Below are 23,333 nucleotides of genomic sequence, written 5' to 3'. Positions count from 1 at the left end.
CCAATGAACCTATTAAACCACTTCTTTGTTGTCTGAAATTTAGTATCTAATAGCTTCCTCAGGAAAGATTCATGTGAACTATATTCCTTAAGTTCTTGAATAATTACATTGTATCTCCATTGTCAGAGCACATAATGAGTATATACTACTTTGTCACCCCTTATCCCTATCACTGAATTAAGTTCTACCATTACACATAAGAATTCCCTGCAGAGGCGGCTGGGAAGATGGCAGAGGAGGAGGACCCTAAGCTCACCTCAACCCACTGATACAACCAGCTTAACACTCACATCAGATAAATAACCCAGAAAGCCACTCAAAGACTGACACAACAGAGTCCACAACTAAAGGCAGAGAAAAGGCTACCTTAAAGAAGGTTGGAAGGGTGAACATGGCTTGGGAGCGAAATGGACTGTGGTCGACTAGTAGGGAGGATGCCCATGGCATGAAGAAAGGGCAAAAAACAGACTATCACACCAAGAAGCCCACACAGGGAAAACGAATCCCTGTAACATTTGGCTTTGAAAGTAAGAGGGGATGAATCTTATCAGTTCTTCCAACCAGGACTTAAAGCCTGGAAATCTAAAAATCGGTGGTGGGCTCTGCTCTTGGAGAGTATGGAGGGTACTAAAAAGCAGAGTTCCCACTCTTAAATAAGACACAGCAAGACAAAGAGCCAGCAGTGATACAGCATGGCAGCAACAGTTTGAAAAACACCAGAGGCAGATGGGAGGGAGAGTTATATATTCATCTCAGAGCATGACCTGGAGGAACAGGGATCCTGGGACGACCCCTCCAGGAACAAAGGAGCTGGCAGGTGAAATGGCCATTTCTTTCACTTGCCCCCCAGAATAAACACATGATCATTTGCGGGAACCTGCAGGGCACACACTCTACCTAACCTGCTTACACCAAGCCACCTCCCCTACCGCCCATGTTTTGGTGGATCTGCCCTTCCCAGTGATGCCTGCCTCAGTCCTAGGGCTGTGGGCTACCTCCCCCACAAGACTGGTGCAAACCCTACCAACACCTTGTCTCCTGACCCAAGCATTTTGCAGGACCTCAGTTCCAGTAGCAGCAGTGGCAGGTCTCATTTCCCAAACAGACCAGTACATGCCTTGTTAAAACATGTCTCACCCAGCTGGGGACCAAACACTATCCACAACAGGCAAAAAGAGCCTCTCCACAGACAACTGGACTGAAGGAAAAACTGACCAGTTCTCAACAGCAGAACATACAAACTCACATAGGAGACACTCCCTGAGGTTCAAGGTCCTGGGGAACAGGGGACACTGCACTTGAGTGTACTAGAGGACCTCTTCTTCAGAAAGCCATTACCTTCAAGAGCAGGAGACATAGCTGACATTTCTAACACACAGAGACAGAGAGTTAGACAAAATGAGACAGAGGAATATTTCCCAAATCAAAGAACAGGACTAAACCACAGCAAGAGACCCAAGCAAAATGGATATAAGTAACATGCCTGATGGAGAATTTAAACTAATGATCATAAAGATACTCACTGGGCTTGAGAAAAGAATGGAAGACATCAGTGAGAACCTTACCACAGAGATAAAAGAGTTAAAGAATCAATCAGAGACGAAGCGTGCAATAAGCGAGGTTAGAAACATGCTTAATGCAATGAACAGCAGGCTGTAAGAAGCAGAAGAATGAATGAATGACCTAGAAGACAAAGTAATAGAAATTAATCAAGCTGAACAAGAGAGAGAAAGAATAATGGAACATGAGAACAAAGTGAGGGAACTCAGTGACTCCATCAAACGTAACAATGTTCATATTATAGGAATCCCAGAAGAGGAAGAGAGAGAAAAGGGGGCAGAAAATTAATCTGAAGAAATAATAGCTAAAAACTTCCGTAACCTGGGGAAGGAAACAGACATCCAGATTCAGGAGGCACAGAGAATTCCCATCGAAATCAACAACAGCAGGCCAACACCAAGACATACTGTAACTGAAATTGCTAAAATACAGTGACAAAGAAAAAATTCTCAAAAGGAGCAAGACAAAAGAAGCCCTTAACTTATAAGGGAAAACCCATAAGGCTAGCTGGAGATTTCTCAACAGAAACTTGGAAAGCCCGAAGGGCGTGGCATGATATATTCAAAGTGCTGAGTGGGAAAAATCTGCAGCCAAGAATACTCTCTATCCAGCAAGGCTATCATTCAGAATAGAAGGAGAGATAAAGAGTTTCCCGGACAAACAAAAATTAAAGGAGTTCGTGACCACTAAACCAGCACTGCAAGAAATAACTGAAGGGGACACTTCCAGTGGAAAGGAAAGACCAAAAGTGACAGCATAAAGGGGGGAAACACAAAACCAGTAACAATGAATATTTCTGTAAAAATCAGTCAAGGAACTCACCCAAAAAAAAGGACATAAAACATAACAACATATACCTAAAACGCTGGGGAGGAGAGAAGAATGGGTTCAAACTTGAACGACCATCAACTTAATACAGACTGCTGTGCGCAGAAGATGCTATGTACACAAACCTAATGGCACCCGTATATTAAAAACCACTAATAAACATGCAAAGAATAAAGAGAGAGAACTCCAAATATATCACTAAAGAAAATCAGCAACACAAGAAAAGAATCCGAGAAAATCTCCAGAAACAGCCACAAAACAAGTAATAAAATGGCACTAAATGCATACTATCAATAATGACTTTGAATGTAAATGGAGTAAACACTCCAATCAAAAGACATAGGGTGGGGCGCCTTGGTGGCACAGTTGGCTGGTTAAGTGTTTGAATCTTGGTCTTGGCTCAGTTCATGATCTCATGGGCCGTGAGATCGAGCCCCGTGTCGGGCTCCATGCTTAGCATGCAGAGTCTCCTTGAGCTCCTCTCTCCCTCTTCCTCTGCTCCATCCCCCCACAACCTTCCCCCCAAAAATCAAGAAATAAATCTTTAAAAAAAGACAGAGGGTGACAGAATGGATAAAAAAAAAAAAAAACCCATCTACATGCTGCCTACAAGAGACTCATTTTAGACGTAAAGACACCTGCAGATTGAAAGTGAGGAGATGTAGAAACATTTATCATGCAAACGGATGTCAAAAGAAGGCCAAAGCAGCAATACTTATATTGGACAAACTAGACTTTAAAACAAAGACTGTAACAAGAGACAAAGAAGAGCACTATGTAATAATAAAGGAACTATTCCAACAAGAAGATATAACAATCACAAATATGTATGCATCCAACACAGAAGCACCCAAATATATAAAACAATAACAAATATAAAGGAACTCATTGATAATAATACACTAATAGTAGGGGATTTTAACATCCCACTTACATCAATGGACAGGACATCTAAACAGAAAATAAACAATCAATGAAACCAGGAGCTGGTTCTTTGAAAAAATTAGTAAAATCAATCAACCTCTAGCCAGACTTATCAAAAAGAGAAAGGACCAAATAAATAAAATCACAAATGATAGAGGAGAAATAACCAACATCACATAAATACAATTATAAGGGAATATTATTAGAAATTATATGCCAACAAATTGGACAACCTGGAAGGAATGGATCAATTCCTAGATACAGATATTACCAAAAATGAAATAAGAAAAAAAGAAAGTGAACAGACTAATAACTGGCAATGAAATTGACTCAGTAATCAAAAAAACTCTCAGCAAACAAAAGTCCAGGAGCAAGTGGCTTCACAGGTGAATTCTACCAATCATTTAAGGAGTTAACACCTATTCTTCTCAAACTATTCCAAAAAATAGAAGAGGAAGGAAGGCTTTCAAATTCATTCTATAAGGCCAACATTATCCTGAAAGTAAAACCAGATAAAGATACCACAAAATAGCGCGCCTGGGTGGCTCAGTTGGTTAAGCGACTGCCTTCGGCTCAGGTCATGATCCTGGAGTCCCAGGATGGTGTCCCACATTGGGCTCCCTGCTCGGCAGGGAGTCTGCTTCTGCTTCTCCCTCTGACCCTCCCCCCCTCATGCTCTCTCACTCTCAAATAAATAAATAAAATCTTTAAAAAAAGATACCACAAAATAAAAGAGAACTACAGGCCAGTATCTCTGATGAACTAGATGCAAAAATGCTCAACAAAATATGAGCACACTGAATCCAACAATACTTAAATCATTCACCTCAATCAAGTGGGACTTATTCCCAGGATGCAAGCATGGTTCAATATTCACAAATCAATTAATGTGATACATCACATCACTAAGAGAAAGGATAAAAACCATATGATCATTTCAAGAGATTCAGAAAAAGCACGTGACAAAGTATAACATCCATTCTCCATAAAAAACCCTGAATGAACTAGGTCTAGAGGGAACATAACCTCAACATAATAAAAGGCCTTAAATGAAAAACCCATTGGCAACATCATACTCAATGGGGAAAAACTGAAAGCTTTTCCCCTAAGGTCAGGAACAAGACAGTGATGTCCACTCTTACCATTTTTATTCAACAAAGTACTGGAAGTCCTAGCCACAGCAGGCAGACAATAAAAAGAAATAAAAGGCATCCAAATTGGTGAGGAAGAAGTCAAACTTTCACTATTTGCAGATGACATGATACTAAATATAGAAAACCCTAAAGATTCTACCAAAAAACTACCAGAACTGAATTCAGTAAGGTCACAGGATACAAAATCAATGAACAGAAATTTGTTGCATTTTTATACAGTAATGATGAAACAACGGAGAAAGTGAAATTAAGAAACAACCCCATTTACAAATGCACCAAAAACAATAACTAGGAATAAACTTTACCGAAGAGGTGAAACACTTGAACTCTAAAAACTACAAAACACTGATGAAAGAAATCAAAGATGACACAAAGAAATGGAAAGTCATTCTCTGCTCATGGGTTGGAAGAACAAATACTGTTATATGTCTATACTACCAAAAGCAATCTACAGATTTAATGCAATCCCTATTAAAATACCAAAAATACCAGTATTTTTCACAGAGCTAGAACAAGAAATTCTAAAATCTGCATGGAACCAAAAAGACCCCAGATAGCCAAAGCAATCTTGAAAATGAAAAGCAAAACTGGAGGTATCACAATTCCAGACTTTAAGTTATATTACAAAATGTAGTAATCATAAAAGTATGGTACTGGCACAAAAATAGACACATAGATCAATGGAACAGAACAGAAAACCCAGAAACAATCCCACAACTATATGGTTAATTAATCTTCAACAAAGCAGGAAAGAATATCCAGTGGCAAAAAGACTGTCTCTTCAACAAACGGTGTTGGGAAAAGACAGCTACATGCAAAAGAATGAAACTGGCCCACTTTTTACACCATACCCAAAAATAAACTCAAAATGGATTAAAGACCTAAACGTGAGACTGAAACCATAAAAATCCTAGAAGAGAGCACAGGCAGTAATTTCTCTGACATCAATCATAGCAACATTTTTCTTAGCTATGTCTCCTGAGGCAATGAAAACAAAAGCAAAAATAAATTATTCGGACTACATCAAAATAAAAAGCTTCTGCACAGCAAACAATCGGCAAAACTGAAAGGCAATATACAGAATGGGAGAAGATATTTGTAAACAACATACCTGATAGAGGGTTAGTATCCAAAATAAAACAACTTCTAAAACTCAATACTCAAAAAAATAAAAATAAAATTAAAAAATAGGCAGAAGAGATGAACAGACATTTCTCTACAGAAGACATGCAGATTATCAAAAGACACATGAAAAGGTGCCCAATATCACACTCATCATCGGGGAAATGCAAATCAAAACCACAATAAGGTACCACTTCACACCTGTCAGAATGGTTACAATCGAAAACACAAGTGTTGGCAAAGATGTAGAGAAAAAGGAACATCTGTTGGTGGGAATGCAAATTGGTACAGCCACTGTGGAACACAGTATGGAGTTTCTTTGAAAATTTAAAAACAGAATTACCCTATGATCCGATAATTCTACTACTGGATTTTTAACCAAACAATACAAAAACACTAATTCAAAAAGATATATGGAACCCTATATTTACTGCAGCATTATTTACAATAGCCAAATTACAGAAGCAGCCCAAGTGTCCACCAATGGATGAATGGATAAAGAAAAGGTACACACACACACAATGGGAAATTACTCAGCCATAAAAAAGAATGAAATCTTTGCCATTTGCAATAACATGGATGAATCTGGAGGGCATAATTCTAAGTGAAAGAAGTTAGTCAGAGGAAGACAAATACCATATGATTTCACTCGCATGTGAAATTTAAAAAAACAAATGAACAAAGAAAAAAAAAGACAAACCAAAAAACAGACTCTTAACTATAGAGAACAAACTGATGGTTACCAGAAGGGAGGTGGTTGGGGAATGGGGTGAAACAGGTGACAGAGATTAAAGAGTATACTTATCATGATGAACAATGAGTAATGTACAGAAATGTTGAATCACTATACTGTACACTTGAAACTAATATAACATGGTATGTTAACTATACTGGAATTAAAATAAAAAACTTAATATAAAAAATGAAAAGAAAAAAAAAAGAATCCCCTGCAGAACATCTTGCCTATTGTTTTCCTGCTAAAAGATCTCTTGGCATTAGTATAAAAACTCAACAGCGTGGTATTGGTGGTAAAAACAAACTGATCCACAGAACAGAAAGCCTAAAAATAAACCCAGATGTACATGGACAAATGATAATTGACAAAGGCAATGCAGTAGGAGAAAGGATGGTTTTTTCAACAGCAGTGGTGAAAAAATTAAATATCTACATGTAAAATGAACTTGGATCCATACTTCATATCTCATATAAAATTAACTCAAAATGGATCATAGATCTAAACATAAAACTTAAAACTATGAAACTTCAAGGGGAAAACATTTATGTTAGGTAATGATTTCTTAGATACCAAACAAAAGAAAAATTCATAAAGATAAATTGGACTTCACTAAGGAATTGGGGCTCCCTAGAGAAACAACCAAGGCTGGTACAGAAAAGTACAAGATGAACCTAGAAACTCTTTGGTTTGCCAGCAAGATAAGACGTACTCAATAGGGGCATGTCAAAGGACAAGATTTCAACTTGAAGGGGTTTCTACTGCCCAAACTGGAACAATGTGGTTATCAAAATAAATAATGAAGGGAATGGTTTATAACATATAAAAAAATTTAACAAGCCCACAATAAATAAAGGGAAAAGGAAAATCTCATCCATACAGTAGAATATCAATAAGCAGAGAGAGACAGAAAAATCACCATTTTGCAACATCACAATAATAAATGATGCGGGGAAGAATCAACAGTGGATGCTATCTACGGTTTTTGGGAATAGAACACTCACACAGACCCCAAAGTATCTCACAGGAGGTTATTAATTATAAAGGGGGAAAAAAGATATCTGTAAAGTGGAGAAATCTGGCTGTTCAAACCAGTGATCAAAGCCAAACACCCAACAACAATGGGACAGAATGACATCATGGTTTCCTAAAGTAAAGCACCTAAGAGGACACATTACATTTGCCAAAAATGATGCATCAGGCTAGGTACAATAAGGAGAGAAATCAAACATTAAGTTTGAAAAAACAACGTTTGACATAAATAATTATTAATGACATCAAGGAACTGGGATTAACAAGGATTGGCTAGTAAGAAGTTGAGACAATGCTCAAGAATATAAGTATAACAGGAGATATGATAATTATGATACATAATAGCCACTACCTCTAAGGCTAGGACAGAGTGCCCAAGGAAGAATTTTCCCTTCAGACCTGATATCAGACCCTGTTAGAAAAGATAACACCCATCACTCACACTTTGGTTCTGTATCCGTGGGATCTGCTGGAAATTCACCCTCTGGAGCTTAACCACAAATCTATTCTATGGTACATGCTAGCAATCTGTGTCCTGATTTCCCCCACCAACAAAGGGGGAAAAAAGCTGCTGTGAAGGACATTATTGTGACAACTGGCAAAATTTGAATATAGGCTATGTATTAGATAATAGCATTGTATTAATGTCAAATATCCAGAATTTGGTAATTATACCGTGGTTATAGAGGATTATCCTTGCATATATCAAAACTCATCAACTTGTACATTTTAAATATGTGCAGCTTACTGTATGTTAACCTTATCTCAGTAAATCTAAAAGAAACAACCTTCTAAAAAAGAGAATCTATACTTCAGAGACACATTGACATATTTGGGGCTCAAGTGTCATGTCTACAACCTACTCCCATATAAATCAGAAAAAATGACACTAAGTATACTGATGTGAGAAATAAAGAAAATGCAGCAAAATCTAGAATCCTTAGGAAGGGCTCATAGGAACAGTACTTTCAAAGTTCTTACACGTGGTCTTTATGCTTAAACATCAGTTGGCTGGGTATGTGTCTCAATTCACATTTTTTTCTATTAAAATCTTAAAAATCTTTACTCCACAGTCTTCCAGATTCAAGTACTAATGTTGGAGAGTCTAATGATAATCTGGCATTCTTTCCATCTAACTGATATAGTCTTTGTGTGTAGATGCCCAAAGTATTATTTTTTTTCTTTTAAAGCCCTGAAACATGTTTCAGTGGTGGCTGTTTCAATTTTCCTAGGCACACGGTGAACCTTTATAATACAGATGTTCATCTTTGTTTTAACAACATTTTCTTGTTTTTGTTTTTTTCCTGTTTCTTTTTTCAAATAGTCTCCAGGTACTATTATTAATGTCCATATATTTATGTGCCTATGCATATAACATCTTCTTGTCACTTTATGAATTTCTTTTATCTCTTTACTTGATTTGTTTTCACTTGTTCTTTTCCATCATTTCTTTTATGGTACTTTCTAGAGTGTCTACTCATTCAAGAACTTTCTGGTTCATCTTCATTTCTGAAAAATTTCTAATTCATTCCTCAAGTCTGTCAGTTTTTCTTTCCATGATCTCCTACAGTGTAGGAGCTCATTTCTAAACATTTCTAATTTATACTGTTTTTTCATAACATATTATTTAATTTTCTCAGCTCATTTTGTAGTAATAGGTTTCACTATGTCTCTGCTTTAAGACCAAAGTATACTGCTATCTTCATTTCTTTAGATCTGTTACTCAGAGGACTGTTGTCATCTTTTTTCTTATACTATCTTTCAGTAGTATAAAATTACAGTACTTTCTATAAATCATATTATAGAATGGGTTTTCCTATACTTTTAAGTTTTATATGTAGGATATGTAAACAGACTAAGATAGCTTTCCTAGATTCAGAGTTCTAAGGTTTCCTCTTATGTTGTTATCACAAAGTATTCAAACCTATGGTACTTTAGTATAACCACTTCCCTAAGACTTTCTGAGATCTGCCTCCTCCAGTGCCCTCCTGCCACATGTATCATTTTCTCTTCTTTGCCCCTAAATTCCTACTCTCATCAAATCTTATTTGCAGCAGTTTCTTCTCAGTGTGGGGCTCTTTTCTTTCACTGAGTATTTCTAAGAATCTCAGGAGCTAGGCTGTCCCAGCTCCCTCATACTTTCCAGCGGCAAACGGTCTCATTTCAGACCTTATTAGCAGTTTGTGGACCACACTTTGAATAGCACTGCCTAAAATACTCTGCTTCTTCAGAGAACTGCTGGGTAGCATTATAAGGCAGACAGGTATCACTACAAATGTATGATCTCTAGCAGCAAGTGGGCCTCAACAAGATCTGCAATCATGCTACATTTTACTGGAAAATGCAATCGACTCTGAATACACACAGACAAATCTTCTATCCATACACCTGTTCTTGCCTTCTCTCCTTTTCATAACAAAATGTCTCTCTTATCCAAAGTCACCAATCTCTCCACCTATGCCTTGGATCAATCCTATCCTGCCTTCTGAGAACCCTCACACACTCACTTACAAATCCCTTCTTTGGTATATGCGATAGCTCACTTGATTGAACTCTTCCACTTTCATATAAACATGCTTAAGCTTTTCCTATTTACAAAAAGGCAATAAACAAGAAACCCTCCTTAATTCCATTTTTCTCCCCAAGTATTGCCTTATCCCTTTAAACTTCTCCACAGAGTTGTCTTAACTTCCCACCCATTGCAAAACCTACCCCAGTAGGGTTTCCCCTTCTACGTCTCCACCAAAATATGCTTTTGCACAACTGCCATGCTTCTAACACTAAAAATGTTTTTGGCCTCTCTTATTTGACCCTGCAGTAACACCACACTGTGAAACACCACTGCCTTTGTTAATACTTTCCTTCCTTGGCTTCCATGACTCTACATTTTCCTGGTTTTCTCATACCTCTTCTCAATCTCCTTTCTGGGTTTCCATCCTACATATCCATTACATATCTGAATTCCTAAAGTCTTGTCCTAGGTGATCTCCTCACTCTAATCTCCAGAGAAGGGAAAGGAACAGAGGACAACAGGAGGCCAAAAATGAAGGGTCAGAGAAGTGGGAGGAAACCTTAATACCAAAAGATAGGTGGGAAAGTGAGCTGAGAAAATTAGTAAAAGCAAGTTAAGGCACATGACACACAAGTCAAGTATAGAAGATTGATGAGGACCAGAAGAAACATAAATCAACATGCACCAGTACAAAGAGACAGATACTAAGAATGTCATGTGCGAAAGGCTCTCCTCCTGGTCATCCTTAATGCTGAATATACAGTCAAGAGATCCCAGAAAGACTATTCTCATGATCAAGGTAAAATAAAGGTCTGGTAGTTATGATTCCCAGTTACTATATATGACAGTTTTCTTTTAAATTTATTGCATCATGACAAGAGTACCTATGGACTATGTATTTTAGAGGAAATCAGAACAAAGTTCTTTGAGGAATCCTGTATTTTTACAACTTAGAAGAGGATCTGAAAACCATTTTTAAAGATGAGATAAACACAGAAAAACACTGAGGCAATTCAGCTGATAGTTATGTTCACATGTTGTTTTAAACACAAGTATTTGAACATGCACCTACATATATATTTATTATGTATATATACTATGGAACTAGTATATCCTGTATATAACAAATCACACAAACAAGACATTTTGAAAGAATAAAATCAGGGTAAAATATTTTTAAATGGCTTGCTAATCATGATAGCTTCATACCACTATTCTCTAACAGTCCAAGATGTAATATACATTTAAGGCATAGTTCATCATTAATACAGAGGATGTCAATCAATTTCAAAGAGTCTTCTCAGTAATTCTGAAACTTTTAGGCCCAATTACTAGATTTAGTTAGAAAATCACTTATGTTAATTAACCTCACAAGACTGATAAAGAGCCTATAAAATATCAATTCTGCCACTCTAATGCTGTTATGCTTACAAATTAGTATTATCTTTATCATAGCTGAAAATGAGATTTCAAATATTCAAATAATTTAGGGCTGGTGGAAAAATCACGACTCCCATCAACTCCACACACCTGATAAAATGAAAAACAAAATGGAGCAGCAACAAAAACAGCTTTCTATAGAATACAGATCTCCTTGCTGGCTAATCCATCACTGCATATTCAGGTTCCAGGAAATGACAAGTATCTATCCCTCTATGTAACACTAAAAAAGTCACCAAATATGGGAAGCCCCAAGGAGCCTTCTGTATTTTCCTAAACTGGGGAGGAGCCAAGTTATCAGCATCCAACCTTGATGACAGACTTAAATGTACCCCTCTATGCTATTAATTGGAGTTGGGGATCACTTTTTATGGCCATAACACATGTGCCCTACATCCTACAACTTAGGGACTCTCCAGGCTGCTGAAACTGAGGGGCTTTTGTGAGTGGCCTCCATATGGGAATTCCCTAGGAACTGAGATTACAGGGTTTTGTGTCAGGGTCCTGGTAATGGTCTACCATGATCTTCAATTTTTGACAGTCATTTTAGTTAAAAACAGAGGCTACAATCCATAAGCCAACTTATCAAAGAACATGTAAATTGTATTACAGTGTGTGTGTGTGTGTGTGTGTGTGTGTGTGTGTGCGCGCGCGCGCGCTAGGGGTGGAGTGAGGGTCACATTAGGGTCTGCAGTATAGAAATCCTATTACCTCCAGGGCAGCTGTGTACAGTTTGATTGGCTGTACAGCACAAGGGACTACTTAATTTAAGAGGGCAAATGGAGATTAATATGCATTCCACTTCCTATGCCATGTAGTCCTTGGTGCTACATATGTCAAGAGGACATGTATTCCTAACTCATACAAAGTTACCTTTAGGACTTGCAGCAGCCCTCATTCCTCCTCCTCAGAATACTTTGTATGCCATATGTGAGATGAAGCCATTTTGACATGCTTTTTCATGTGACCATGACATACTACTTATCAAGTACTTTAACGCTTAACTTAAAGAAGTTCTAATGTTTTCCCTCAACTCAATGAATTATGTTACCTCATAATGTGTGACACACATCCCATTCTGGAGACTACTGGTCTAGTATGTACTTGAAAATGCAGAAGTAAATTTGAGAAAGGGGTCAAGGTTATAGGAAGACATGTAGGGCTCGTGCATCTAGGATGATAGTTTAACTTGGTGAGATCTCTAAGAAAAATTAAAAAGATAAAAATCTAGAGATCTAAGAATCAAATTACCCACATGTGAGTGTATTTAAAAGGTTCAATGCAATTTAAAAATGGTATTTTGACATCAACTTTCCACCAGGACAGAGTAACCAGTACCAAGACAAGTTTGCCTGCCATGAACAACTGTATGTAACTGGGAAGAATATACGAGGCAACTGTCTTCAGGCATTGGAAAACAGGCAATGAGGATTGTGATCCCTGGAAAGGGAAATTCAGGAGGTGAACCCCTAACATATCTTGATTCTCTGCCTGGGGACTATTTCGCAACCACAATGCAGGGAGCTAGAGCCTAAGCAGAACATAGCTTAAAAGGCCAGAGGAAAATTTGGGGCTTGAAAGAGATTAAACACTAGAGAGAAGAGAGCTGCAAAGAGTGAGGGTGCCAGTAGTCTCTCTAGGGTTTCTCAAAGTCCTTGGTGAAGGCTATCATGCATATGCACAGCAAGACTTTGGGACGCTTACCAGAGAACAGTAGCTAAGGGATTGAGAAAAACAAAGATACTAGAGGCCCAGCAGGAACAAAAAGAAAACAAATTTTTAAAAAGTAGACTTAAACTTGACCATACTAATAATTACTTAAAATGTAAATGGATTAAAGAATAAAAGCAAAATTTACAGGTTGGATAACAAAGCAAGACACAACTATTCACTATCAACAAGAGATCTACTTTAAACAGAAAGGTTAAAAGTAGAAGAACGGAAAAATATACCATTCAAACAGAGGTAAGAAAACTGGTGTAGTTGTATTAACCTAAGACAATGTAGACTTCATGAAAAAGTAGTATGAGAGATAAAGAACATTTCATGGTGTTAAAAAGGGCAGGCAATTAATCAATAAGATAAAGTGTTAAAATATCTGCAGCAAAAACTAACCAGGATTAAAGGAATAAAAAGGTCAACAATCATGAGATTTTAACATTCTTCTCTCTGTAACTGATAGAAGAAGTAGACCAAAAAAAAAAAAAAAAAAGAAGAAAACCAAACCAAATCAAAGATTTTTACAACACTATCAACCAACCTGACCTAACTGACATTTATTTTTATTTATTTTTTTTTAAAGATTTTATTTATTTATTTGAGAGAGAGAGAATGAGAGACAGAGAGCAGGAGAGGGAGGAGGGTCAGAGGGAGAAGCAGACTCCCTGCCGAGCAGGGAGCCCGACGCGGGACTCGATCCCAGGACTCCAGGATCATGACCTGAGCCGAAGGCAGTCGCTTAACCAACTGAGCCACCCAGGCGCCCCTAACTGACATTTATAGAACACTACACCAAACAACTGTGGATAGAATTTAAATTCTTTTCAAATATACATAGAACATTCACCAAGATAAACAATATGTTAGGACATCAAATGTCTCAATAACTTCTAAAGAGATTTAAGTCTTACAGAGTATTTTTTTTCTTACTACAATGGAATAAACTATCCAGAAAATCCCCATATACCTTTAAATTAACACATTTCTAAGCAACCCATCAGTCACAGAAGAAATCACAGGAAAAATTTTAAAATATTTTAATAGAATGTTAATAAAAACACAAAATTTGGGGCGCCTGGGTGGCTCAGTTGGTTAAGCGACTGCCTTTGGCTCAGGTCATGATCCTGGAGTCCCGGGATCGAGTCCCGCATCGGGCTCCCTGCTCAGCGGGGGGTCTGCTTCTCCCTCTGCCCTCTTCCCTCTCGTGCTCTCTGTCTCTCATTCTCTCTCTCAAATAAATAAATAAAATCTTTAAAAAAAAAAAAAAAAAAACACAAAATTTGTTTGAGGTGGCCAACACATGCTTAAAGAGAAAATTATACCTTTAAAGCAGAGACAAACAATAAATAAAGTTAACAAAGCCAAAAGTTAGTAGATAAGCCCTTAAGAATAGCAAACAAGAAAAAAGAGCAAACACTACAAGTAGAAACAAAAGAGGTCCAGGACATTGCTCAGGCCTTGAAAACATTAAAAGGGAAAGGGAGTATGTAGAATATATGTTAAAAATGCACCAATTATATGAAACAGAAAATTTTCAACTTATCAAAATGGATTCATGAATATAAAATCTGAAGAACCCTGTATCAAGTAAAGACACTGAATTCCTAATCAAAAACCTTCTCATAATGAAAACTCCAAACCCAGATGGATTAACTGAATTGTCAAATATTTAAAAAATTAATACTAACTTAAAAAAACCTCTTTCAGAAAATTAGAGATGGAACACTTTACTCATTTTGAGGACAGTTATTATCTTGATGCCAAAATCAGATAAAGATACAAGAAAACTCTATCACCAATATTCCTCATGAACATAAAAAAGTCGCTAAAATATCAGCAAATCAAATCCACAAGTACACAAACAGGATAATACATGGTGACCAAGTAGAGTATATCCCAAGAATGCAAGATACGTTTAACATCTGAAAATCAACATAATTCACAACATCACAGAAAAAAAGAGAAAACCCAGATGATCATTTTAACAGATACAGAAAATGCATTTGACAAAATTCATCATCCAACACAATTAAAATCCTCAGCACACTACGAATAGAAGAGATCTTCTTAATTGTGATAACGGGCATCTGTAAAAAGCTAACAGATCTAACATATTAATGGTGAACAACTAACGTTATCCTCCTAAGATCAGGAATAAGGCAAGGATGTCATCTCTCATTTAATAGTGAAATTAAACTTCTATTCAATACTGTACTGGAGGTCCTACCTAGTGCAGTAAGGGAAGAAAATGACAGAAATTAGGACTTGAAAGAAAGAAGTAAAACTATCTACCTGTGAGCAACAGGATAGTCTATGAAGAAAATCTTAAGAGACAAAAAAACTATTAAGATTTAATCATTGAATTTAGCAAGATAATGTGATACAACCAATATACAAAAGTCAATTGTATTTTAGCTAGCAACAATTGGAAATCGTATTTTTTAAAAACACCAATATCATTAAACATTATCATAAGATATTCTGGAATAAACTTCACAAATATTGTGCAAGACTACTATGATAAAATAGTGCTGAGAGAAATTAAAGATCTAAATAGGAGATAAAACATGTTTATAGATAGGGATAGTCAATATTGTTAGATCATTCTCCCCAAAGTGGTATCTGGATTTAATGCAATTCTAATCAAAATCATAGCAGGCTTTTGTGTAGAAATTAACAAGTGGATTCTAAAATTTATGAAGAAATGTAAATTACTTCAAAGAGCAAAACAATTTTGAAAAAGAACAAAACTGTCCAATTGAAAATTTGCTTTAAAAGCTACAGCAATAGGGGCACCTGGGTGGCTCAGTCGGTTAAGCATCTGACTTCGGCTCAGGTCATGATCCCAGGGTCCTGGGATGGAGTCCCACATCAGGCTCCCTACCCAGCAGGGAGTCTGCTTGGGCTTCTCCCTCTCCCTCTGACTCTCATGCTCCCACCTTCTCTGGCACTCTCACATAAGTAAATAAAATCTAAAAAAAAAAAAAAAAAAAAGCTACAGCAATAAAAAAAACAAAACAAAAAAAACCCCAAACACTTATTCCTGAATGGATAGCTCAAAAGAACAGAAAAGTGTATAGCAACAGAATCATACATATATGTTCAACCGATTTTTTACAAAAATGCCAAAGTGATGTAATGGGAAAAGTACCCTTTTCAAATAAATGATACTTTAACATATGGTTAAAAACATGAATCTCAACCCTTATACCTAATACAAAAATTGCTCAAAACAGATGACACATCTAAATATAAAAACCAAAACTATAAAAATACTGAAAATACAAAATCTTAGTAAACTCACGGTAGGCAAAGAATTGTTAAATAGAACACAAAAATTACTAACTATAAAAAGAAAAAAGGCACCTGGGTGGCTCAGTCGTTAAGCACCTGCCTTTGGCTCAGGTCATGATCCCAGCATCCTGGGATCGAGCCCCCGTATAGGGCTCCCTGCGCAGCGGGAAGCCTGCTTCTCCCTCTCCCACTCCCCGGCTTATGTTCCCTCTCTTGCTGTATCTCTCTCTATCAAATAAATAAATAAAAATCTTCTAAAAAATTAAGAAAAAAGAAAAGAAATTGACAAATCAGACTTAATCAAAATTTAAAACTTCAGCTCTTCAAAAGACACCATTAAGAAAATGAACAGGCAAGGTACAGGAGTAAATATGTGCATACACGTATTTAACAGAGGACCAGGATACAGAATGCATATAAAGAATATTTACTTTTCAGTAATGTAATCCATTACCTAATTTTAAAAATCTACAAAAAATAAACTGAAATTTTACCAAAAAGCTGTAATAGCTAATAAGCACAGGAAAAGATGCTCATCATTAATCATCGGGGAAATGAAAATTAAAACCATGAGACTCCCCTTTGCACATACCAGAATGACTAAAATTAAATACTAACACCCAAATTGGCGAGGATGTGAACCAACTGGAACTCTCATACGCTGCTGGAGGGAATGCAAAACAGTACAACCAATGTAAATACACATTTATGATGCAAACAAGAAATTCCAAGTATTTACCCAAGGAAATGAAAACATATCCACATAAAGACTTGTCTACAAATATTTATAACAGTTTTATTCATAATAGCCCCAAATCGAAAACAATAGTATAATTTCCATTAACAGGTGAATACTGTATATATAACTGTGTACAAAACTGGTAGGCAATATGGATCAATCTTAAATACTATTAATTCTCTGACATTATATCTTGTACTCACAAGGTGATTTATACTTCTTACCAAGAACCCAAAGAAATCAGATCCCAGAATTGACAGTTACATCTTATAGACTGCCAGTTAGTATAGAAGTCTAAGAAAACTGATGGTTTCTTATTTTTTACTCTCCCTGGACAAATAATGTGACCCTTTTCAAGAGTATGCTCAGTATTCTTTTAAAAATAGCTTAGGGTTGGGGGATGGGGTAATTGGGTGATGGGCATTAAGGAGGGCACGTGATGTGATAAGCACTGGAGTTATACGCAACAGATAAATTATTGAACACATCTGAAACTACAGATGTACTATATGTTGGCTAATTCAATGTAAATAAAAAATTAAAGAGAAAAAAATAGAGTTTGCTACTCTTTTGCTGAACACTACATCAACACCACAAAATATTGCACAATGTTGTAACATTTGTCCAAGATCAGTTTGTCTTCTGACTTCGGGTACCTATAATGTACCTAAAGAAAATCTGTTTTCTAAGCTTTTCCTTCTTTCCTGGATATAACTGCACACTAAGAAAATGACAATCACATCCAAGGTAGTCATCCAACTTTAGCATGTGGTCACTCATCCTCATTCCTTCCAACTGGCAGCCTTACAAAAGGACAGTTTTGACCCATGGTCTCAATGAGGTCTTGAGAGCTAATGTAATTGTGTCCGGGCATTTATAAATCATAATACATACCTTTTTGTTGTTATAAATTAGCTTTATTTCTTTTTCATAAAAAAACATTTTAGAAGGATTTATTTTCTATGAATTTCATTTAGGATAACGTGGAGCACCGAAAATTATTTAACAGAAAAATTAGGTCTGATAATGTTGAAAACTGTTATTCTATACCTTGAATTTTGGTCTTAATTTCCTAAGGGATCCTCTTATGATCAATTTTATTTTGGAATATAATACTGCTTGAACTAAAGAAACACTAGAGCTTAATATACTCTAGAATTCTATAACTATGCCAAGTTGGGCTCTCTGGAGGGACAGGCCTAGAAATCTATTTTTTTTTTTTTTTTTAAATATTTTATTTAGGGGCATCTAGGTGGCTCAGTCAGTTAAGCATCTGCCTTTGGCTCAGGTGATGATCCCAGAGTCCTGGGATGGTGCTCTGCATGGGGGGGGAGGAGCTCCTCTCTCGCTTGCTTGCTCTCGCTCTACCTCAAATAAATAAAATCCTAAAAACAAATTAAAAAATAAAGATTTTATTTATTTATTTGAGAGCGAGAGCACGCGCACACAAAAGCAGGGAGGGGTAGAGGAAGAAGCAGATGCAGGCTCACGACTGAGCAGGGAGCCCGCCCCATGGGGGCTAGGATCCCAGGATCCTGAGATCATGACCTGAGCTGAAGGGAGACCCTTAACCAACCTAGCCACCCAGGTGCCCCTAGAAATCTAAATTTTTAATAAGTATACCAGTGACTCTAGTAGAGCTAAAATTTGAAAACCACTAACTAAATCTAAAAGGGAAGAGCATAACTGCAACATGGTTGTGGCCTCAACAAAACTTGTTTTGTTTGGCCTATAGAATGGGCCTGTATGCATGTGTATTTTTTTATTTACTTGCCAATATCTAATACTAAGAAAGCTCTCACAAAAATCTGGGCTTCACACTTCTCATTAAAAGAAATTATATATATATATATATATATATATATATATATATATCCTTCAATACTGGCCCTCCCCTCTTGCATGACAACCTGCTGGAGCTGAGTTTACTTCCCCTCCCATTCCCTCCCTCTCCCTTCCCTATTATTTTACCCCCAAGTTCATAGTTCTCTAACTCAAATATCTAGCTTAGCTCCTGCAGGTATTATAGTTTAACCCATGATGACTATACCCACAAGTTCATTAGGAGAATGAAGTACAGATGATCAAATGAACCCTATATATTTATGAAATGTACTGGATCAAGTTTTACTTCAGCTAGTATTTAAATAAGTTTGCAAGGCGAGAGGAAGGGAGAGAATATATCCAAGTCAATAAGACTCAGGATAGGGCGCCTGGGTGGCTCAGATGGTTGAGCGACTGCCCTCAGCTCAGGTCATGATCCTGGAGTCCCAGGATCGAGTCCCACATCGGGCTCCCTGCTCAGCAGGGAGTCTGCTTCTCCCTCTGACCCTCCCCCCTCTCATGTGCTCTCTCTCTCATTCTGTCTCTCAAATAAATAAATAAAATCTTAAAAAAAAAAAAACTCAGGATAGACAGTATTTTAATTTATTGAAAATAACCCTAACTTTTTTTGTACTGTATTTAAAGTATCATTTAGTAGAGACTTTGTCTTAGTATAAAAACAAAAAACATTACCTTCCAATTTAAATGCTTCCTTGGAACTCTCGCTGATAAAAACACCAAGATAAAATACATTGAGAGACTAGAATTGCACAGAACATTTTGAGAAATCTGAAATTGAAAACTTGTCTCAGAGTCTAGTTTCAGAGCTTTTATTACCCATGTTCTCATTCATTCAGGTCTAAATGTCATGGCCAGGCACACGATAAATCTTAATTCTAGGATTATGCAAAATTCAGATCCTAATCGGCCACTAGCCTGCTTAACCAATTAAAACATAAATAAAAGAAACCTTAAAATGTGTCTAAAAATTAAGAACTAAGATTTAAGTTTCACCTGTACTAAATTTCCAACAGGTGGGCCACATCAGAGAAAACAGTGTAAAAGATCTGAGACTTCAGCCTAATTGCAAGCTAGCTTACCATGGTAGAAGATACAAAGACTCAGGGATGAGAGACAAGGGGCAGTTTATTAGTTACAATAACATGAGCCAAAGCATCAACATTTTTTTATTTTATTGAGAGAGACAGAGAGAGAGCATGAGAGAGAGGAGGGTTGGACAGAGAAGCAGACCCCCTGCCGAGCAGGGAGCCCGATGCGGGACTTGATCCCCGGACTCCGGGATCATGACCTGAGCCGAAGGCAGTCGCTTAACCAACTGAGCCACCCAGGCGCCCAAGCATCAACATTTTTGCACTGGTTCCTAGAACCCCAGTTCCCACCAGGCAAGGTGAAGAGGGCCGACTGACACCTGTACAGGTAGTGGGTTGTGTTACACAAGAGGAAACCTAAACTTAGAGAACCCCAATCTTTTGTCATGGGCAGTAAGCATGCCTGCCTTTTACTCCAGTAGAGACATTATACTGGACCCTATGCACGCCTGCTCTTTGCTCTGATGGAAGACACTATCTCTATCTTCCAAGGCTGATCTTTATACAAACATCATTTAAAAATAGAAACAAAGGGCAGTCAGTACCTCCCTGGCACGACCTGCAGAAACTTAAGAGACACATGGAAAATTGGCTCCCTCAACTAGATACTGTTGGTAACATATAATCAAATGAAGTCTAACACTACTATTTATAGCATCAATTTCATATACCCCTTGACCTAGCCTCAATTATTTAATTAGCATTTTATCTCAAATCAACTAGACCCTCTAAAAGGAAGTATATATTAAAAATTAATTATCCCCCTTTTCCCAGTTACTTTCTATTTTTAAAAATGATGTGCTCCAATATTTGCACTATTACAATTTAAAATCCTCAAGCATTCTACTAGAATAATTACTGTGCTTGCTTTAACTAACTTTAAATGTTTCAAACCTGTTAACGTTAGCAATGGGAACTACCTGTCAAAAGTCTCATTATACAGTAACAAACACCACAAAGAGAACAGTAACTTCAACATTTCCAGCTGTCATTCACAAAATACAAGAAAAGCCTGCACCCCAAATCACGTTGCTCTATTTCTCTTTACCCTTTACCGTTTCAAAATAAAATCTTCGAAGGAGAAAAGACAACAAAATACCGTCTCTTTTGGTTCCTTTGTCCCTAGCAGAAGGGAGAAAAATCGGGGACTCGTTAAGGTAAAGAACCTGAAACATGCAAGATAGAAAATAGACGGCATCTGATCTGTAATCAATCACCAAAGAAAGTCACCATCACTTCATCTTCATCCCTCCCTTCCCCCCCTCCAGCTCAAATAACGTGGTTATACACGAGATGATTAGGATCATATGGACCCGGACAAAGCTTTGGGGAGGCAGAGGGTAGCAGTGAACTAGACGCAGTCGGCCAAGAAGCCGAGATACACACTACAGCCCACTCCAACAGCGGTTTTCAAAAGTGCGGGTCGCACGGGCCACCCAACCCCGGAGGAGAATGCTGAGCAGCAGCAGCAGCAGCAGCGGCGCCGCCAAGTCCTCAGCGCCCGTGGAAGTTGCTCGCGGGGCGCGCGGCACGCCGCAGAGCGCGCGGGCCCTCCATGTCACCGCCGCCAACACAGACCCTCCTCCTCGCCCCTCCCCCGCCGCGCACCCCGGGCGGCGGCGACATGACAGCGGGTCGCGCCGCACAAGGGCGCTCGCCTCCCCGAGCCCCTCCCCGGGCTCCCCCGCGCCCACGGCCGGCTCTCACCTTGGGTGGCGAACGGCGAGGAGCCGCTGACCGGCGAGCCGGGGGCGGGGACGGGCGGCGGGGTCTCGGCCGAACCCAGCATGGGCGCGGGCAGCATGAGGTAGCGCTGGGGCGCGGGTAGGCAGCGCTGGCAGAAGGAGTGCAGGCAGGGCAGCAGCTTGGGCGCCCGGCTCTGGATGTTCTGGTGGCACACGGCGCAAGTGTCCAACAGGTTGAGCCGGGCCGCCTCGCCTCCGCGCTCCGAGTCGGGGCCCTGCCGACTCTCAGCCTCGTTCTCCCCGCTTGGCGCCGCCGAGGGCCCCCCGGCGGCCGCCGCCGAAGCCGCCGCGGCCGCCGTCGCCGCCTTCTCCACAGCCACCTCCATTGTCCTGCCCCCGCCGCCGCCGCCGCCGGGAAAGGGGGAGCGCGATCTCCGCCTGCCGCCGCCCCCGACGACCTCCTCCTCCTCCTCCTCACAGGCCGCTTGGGTGACCCGCGGGAGAGGGAGGGAGGGAGGGCGGGCCGGGCCGAGGAAGCCTCCTCAGGCCCCGGGGATCCGCCTCCCGGGTGGCGCGGCCGGAAGAAGGGGATCTGTCAGCGGGAACCGTTCCTCGCACCGGGAAGGCTGCGCCCCGTCCGCTTCGCCAACCGCCGCGGCGCTCGTCGAATCCGCCCAGCCCGCCCTCGTCTCCCCGCCTTTCTCCCTGGGCCCCCGGCCCACCTCAGGCCCCGCCCCCACCCTCCCTCTCCCAGCAACTGAGGCGACGGCAAGGAACGCGCCGCCCAATAGCCGCAGCGCCTGGCCAGAGGGCGGGGCCTGCCCAAGCCCGCGAGGCTCCGACGGCCGCGGCGGGAGGCTGGGAGGTGGGAAGGCGCTTGCCCAGCCCCGCCTCCTACCGAACTCCTAGAGCCGCGGCTTCTGATTGGGCCTTTGTGTGTGTTTCGCTCCTCTGAAAAGATTAAGGGATTATTTGTTAATGACAGACCGACTAATTCGGTCCGCCTGTGTTAGCTCCTCCTATGGGGCGGAGCTCCACCGTGTGGGCTCAACGCGGTTAATTAAGTAACTGCTTCGAAAACTCTCGTTTTACTGCTGAAGACGGGGGTCCTGTAGGAAGAGTAAATATGGTGGGAGGGTCAAAGGATGACGAAGTAGAGACTGTGAAGAGCAAACAAGGGAAGAATTTTATAAATGGAGAAATGTTGTGTGAAAAAGATATTGTGGCAGCATGGATTTGCCACCTGAATTTACTCTTCTCCATGATGAATGACGGAACATGAAGAATAAAGGTGGAGGTTCTCTTGCAAAGTCGGAAATTTTTAAAGGATTTCCCCAGTGAAAAAGGTGATTAATTTTTAAAGTCAGTGAGTTGCTTTTCAAATAAATAAAAATGTTTTTTTCTTCAAGAAACAAATATATAAAGATTGTTTGAAAATGTCTTTATTGCATAAATACGACATCAATTCGAGAAATAAAAATCTCAGTACTGATGTCCAAGTAATTCCTTCAAAAATTTTTTCATCCTGCCGCCCAAAACAGACTTATATCAGAAGGTACTCACATTTTCACTCAAAAAATGGCCAAACTTTGGGGTGCCAAGTGGGCTCAGTAGAGCATGTGACTCTTGATCTTGGGGTTGTGAGTTCAAGCCCCATA

The 23,333-nt window shown here is 39.2% G+C and overlaps 1 protein-coding gene across 2 annotated transcripts in view; it reads right to left on the bottom strand.

The window, feature by feature from the left end:
• Positions 1-22,243, bottom strand: part of TRIM24 (tripartite motif containing 24) — a 118,465-nt gene extending 96,222 nt beyond the window's left edge. For both annotated transcript variants that reach the window (XM_021693038.1, XM_044920256.1), the window contains exon 1: positions 21,698-22,243. In XM_021693038.1, coding sequence (XP_021548713.1) covers positions 21,698-22,061 — 364 coding nt within the window. In that variant the 5' untranslated portion in view covers positions 22,062-22,243. The remainder of the gene's footprint in view (positions 1-21,697) is intronic.
• Between the last annotated feature and the right edge of the window lie 1,090 nt (positions 22,244-23,333).

Source organism: Neomonachus schauinslandi, chromosome 12 (assembly GCF_002201575.2).
Source record: "Neomonachus schauinslandi chromosome 12, ASM220157v2, whole genome shotgun sequence".
NCBI lineage: Eukaryota > Metazoa > Chordata > Mammalia > Carnivora > Phocidae > Neomonachus > Neomonachus schauinslandi.
The sequence above is the reverse complement of the archived record's forward strand: the minus strand, read 5'-3'. Positions and strand labels throughout refer to the sequence as shown.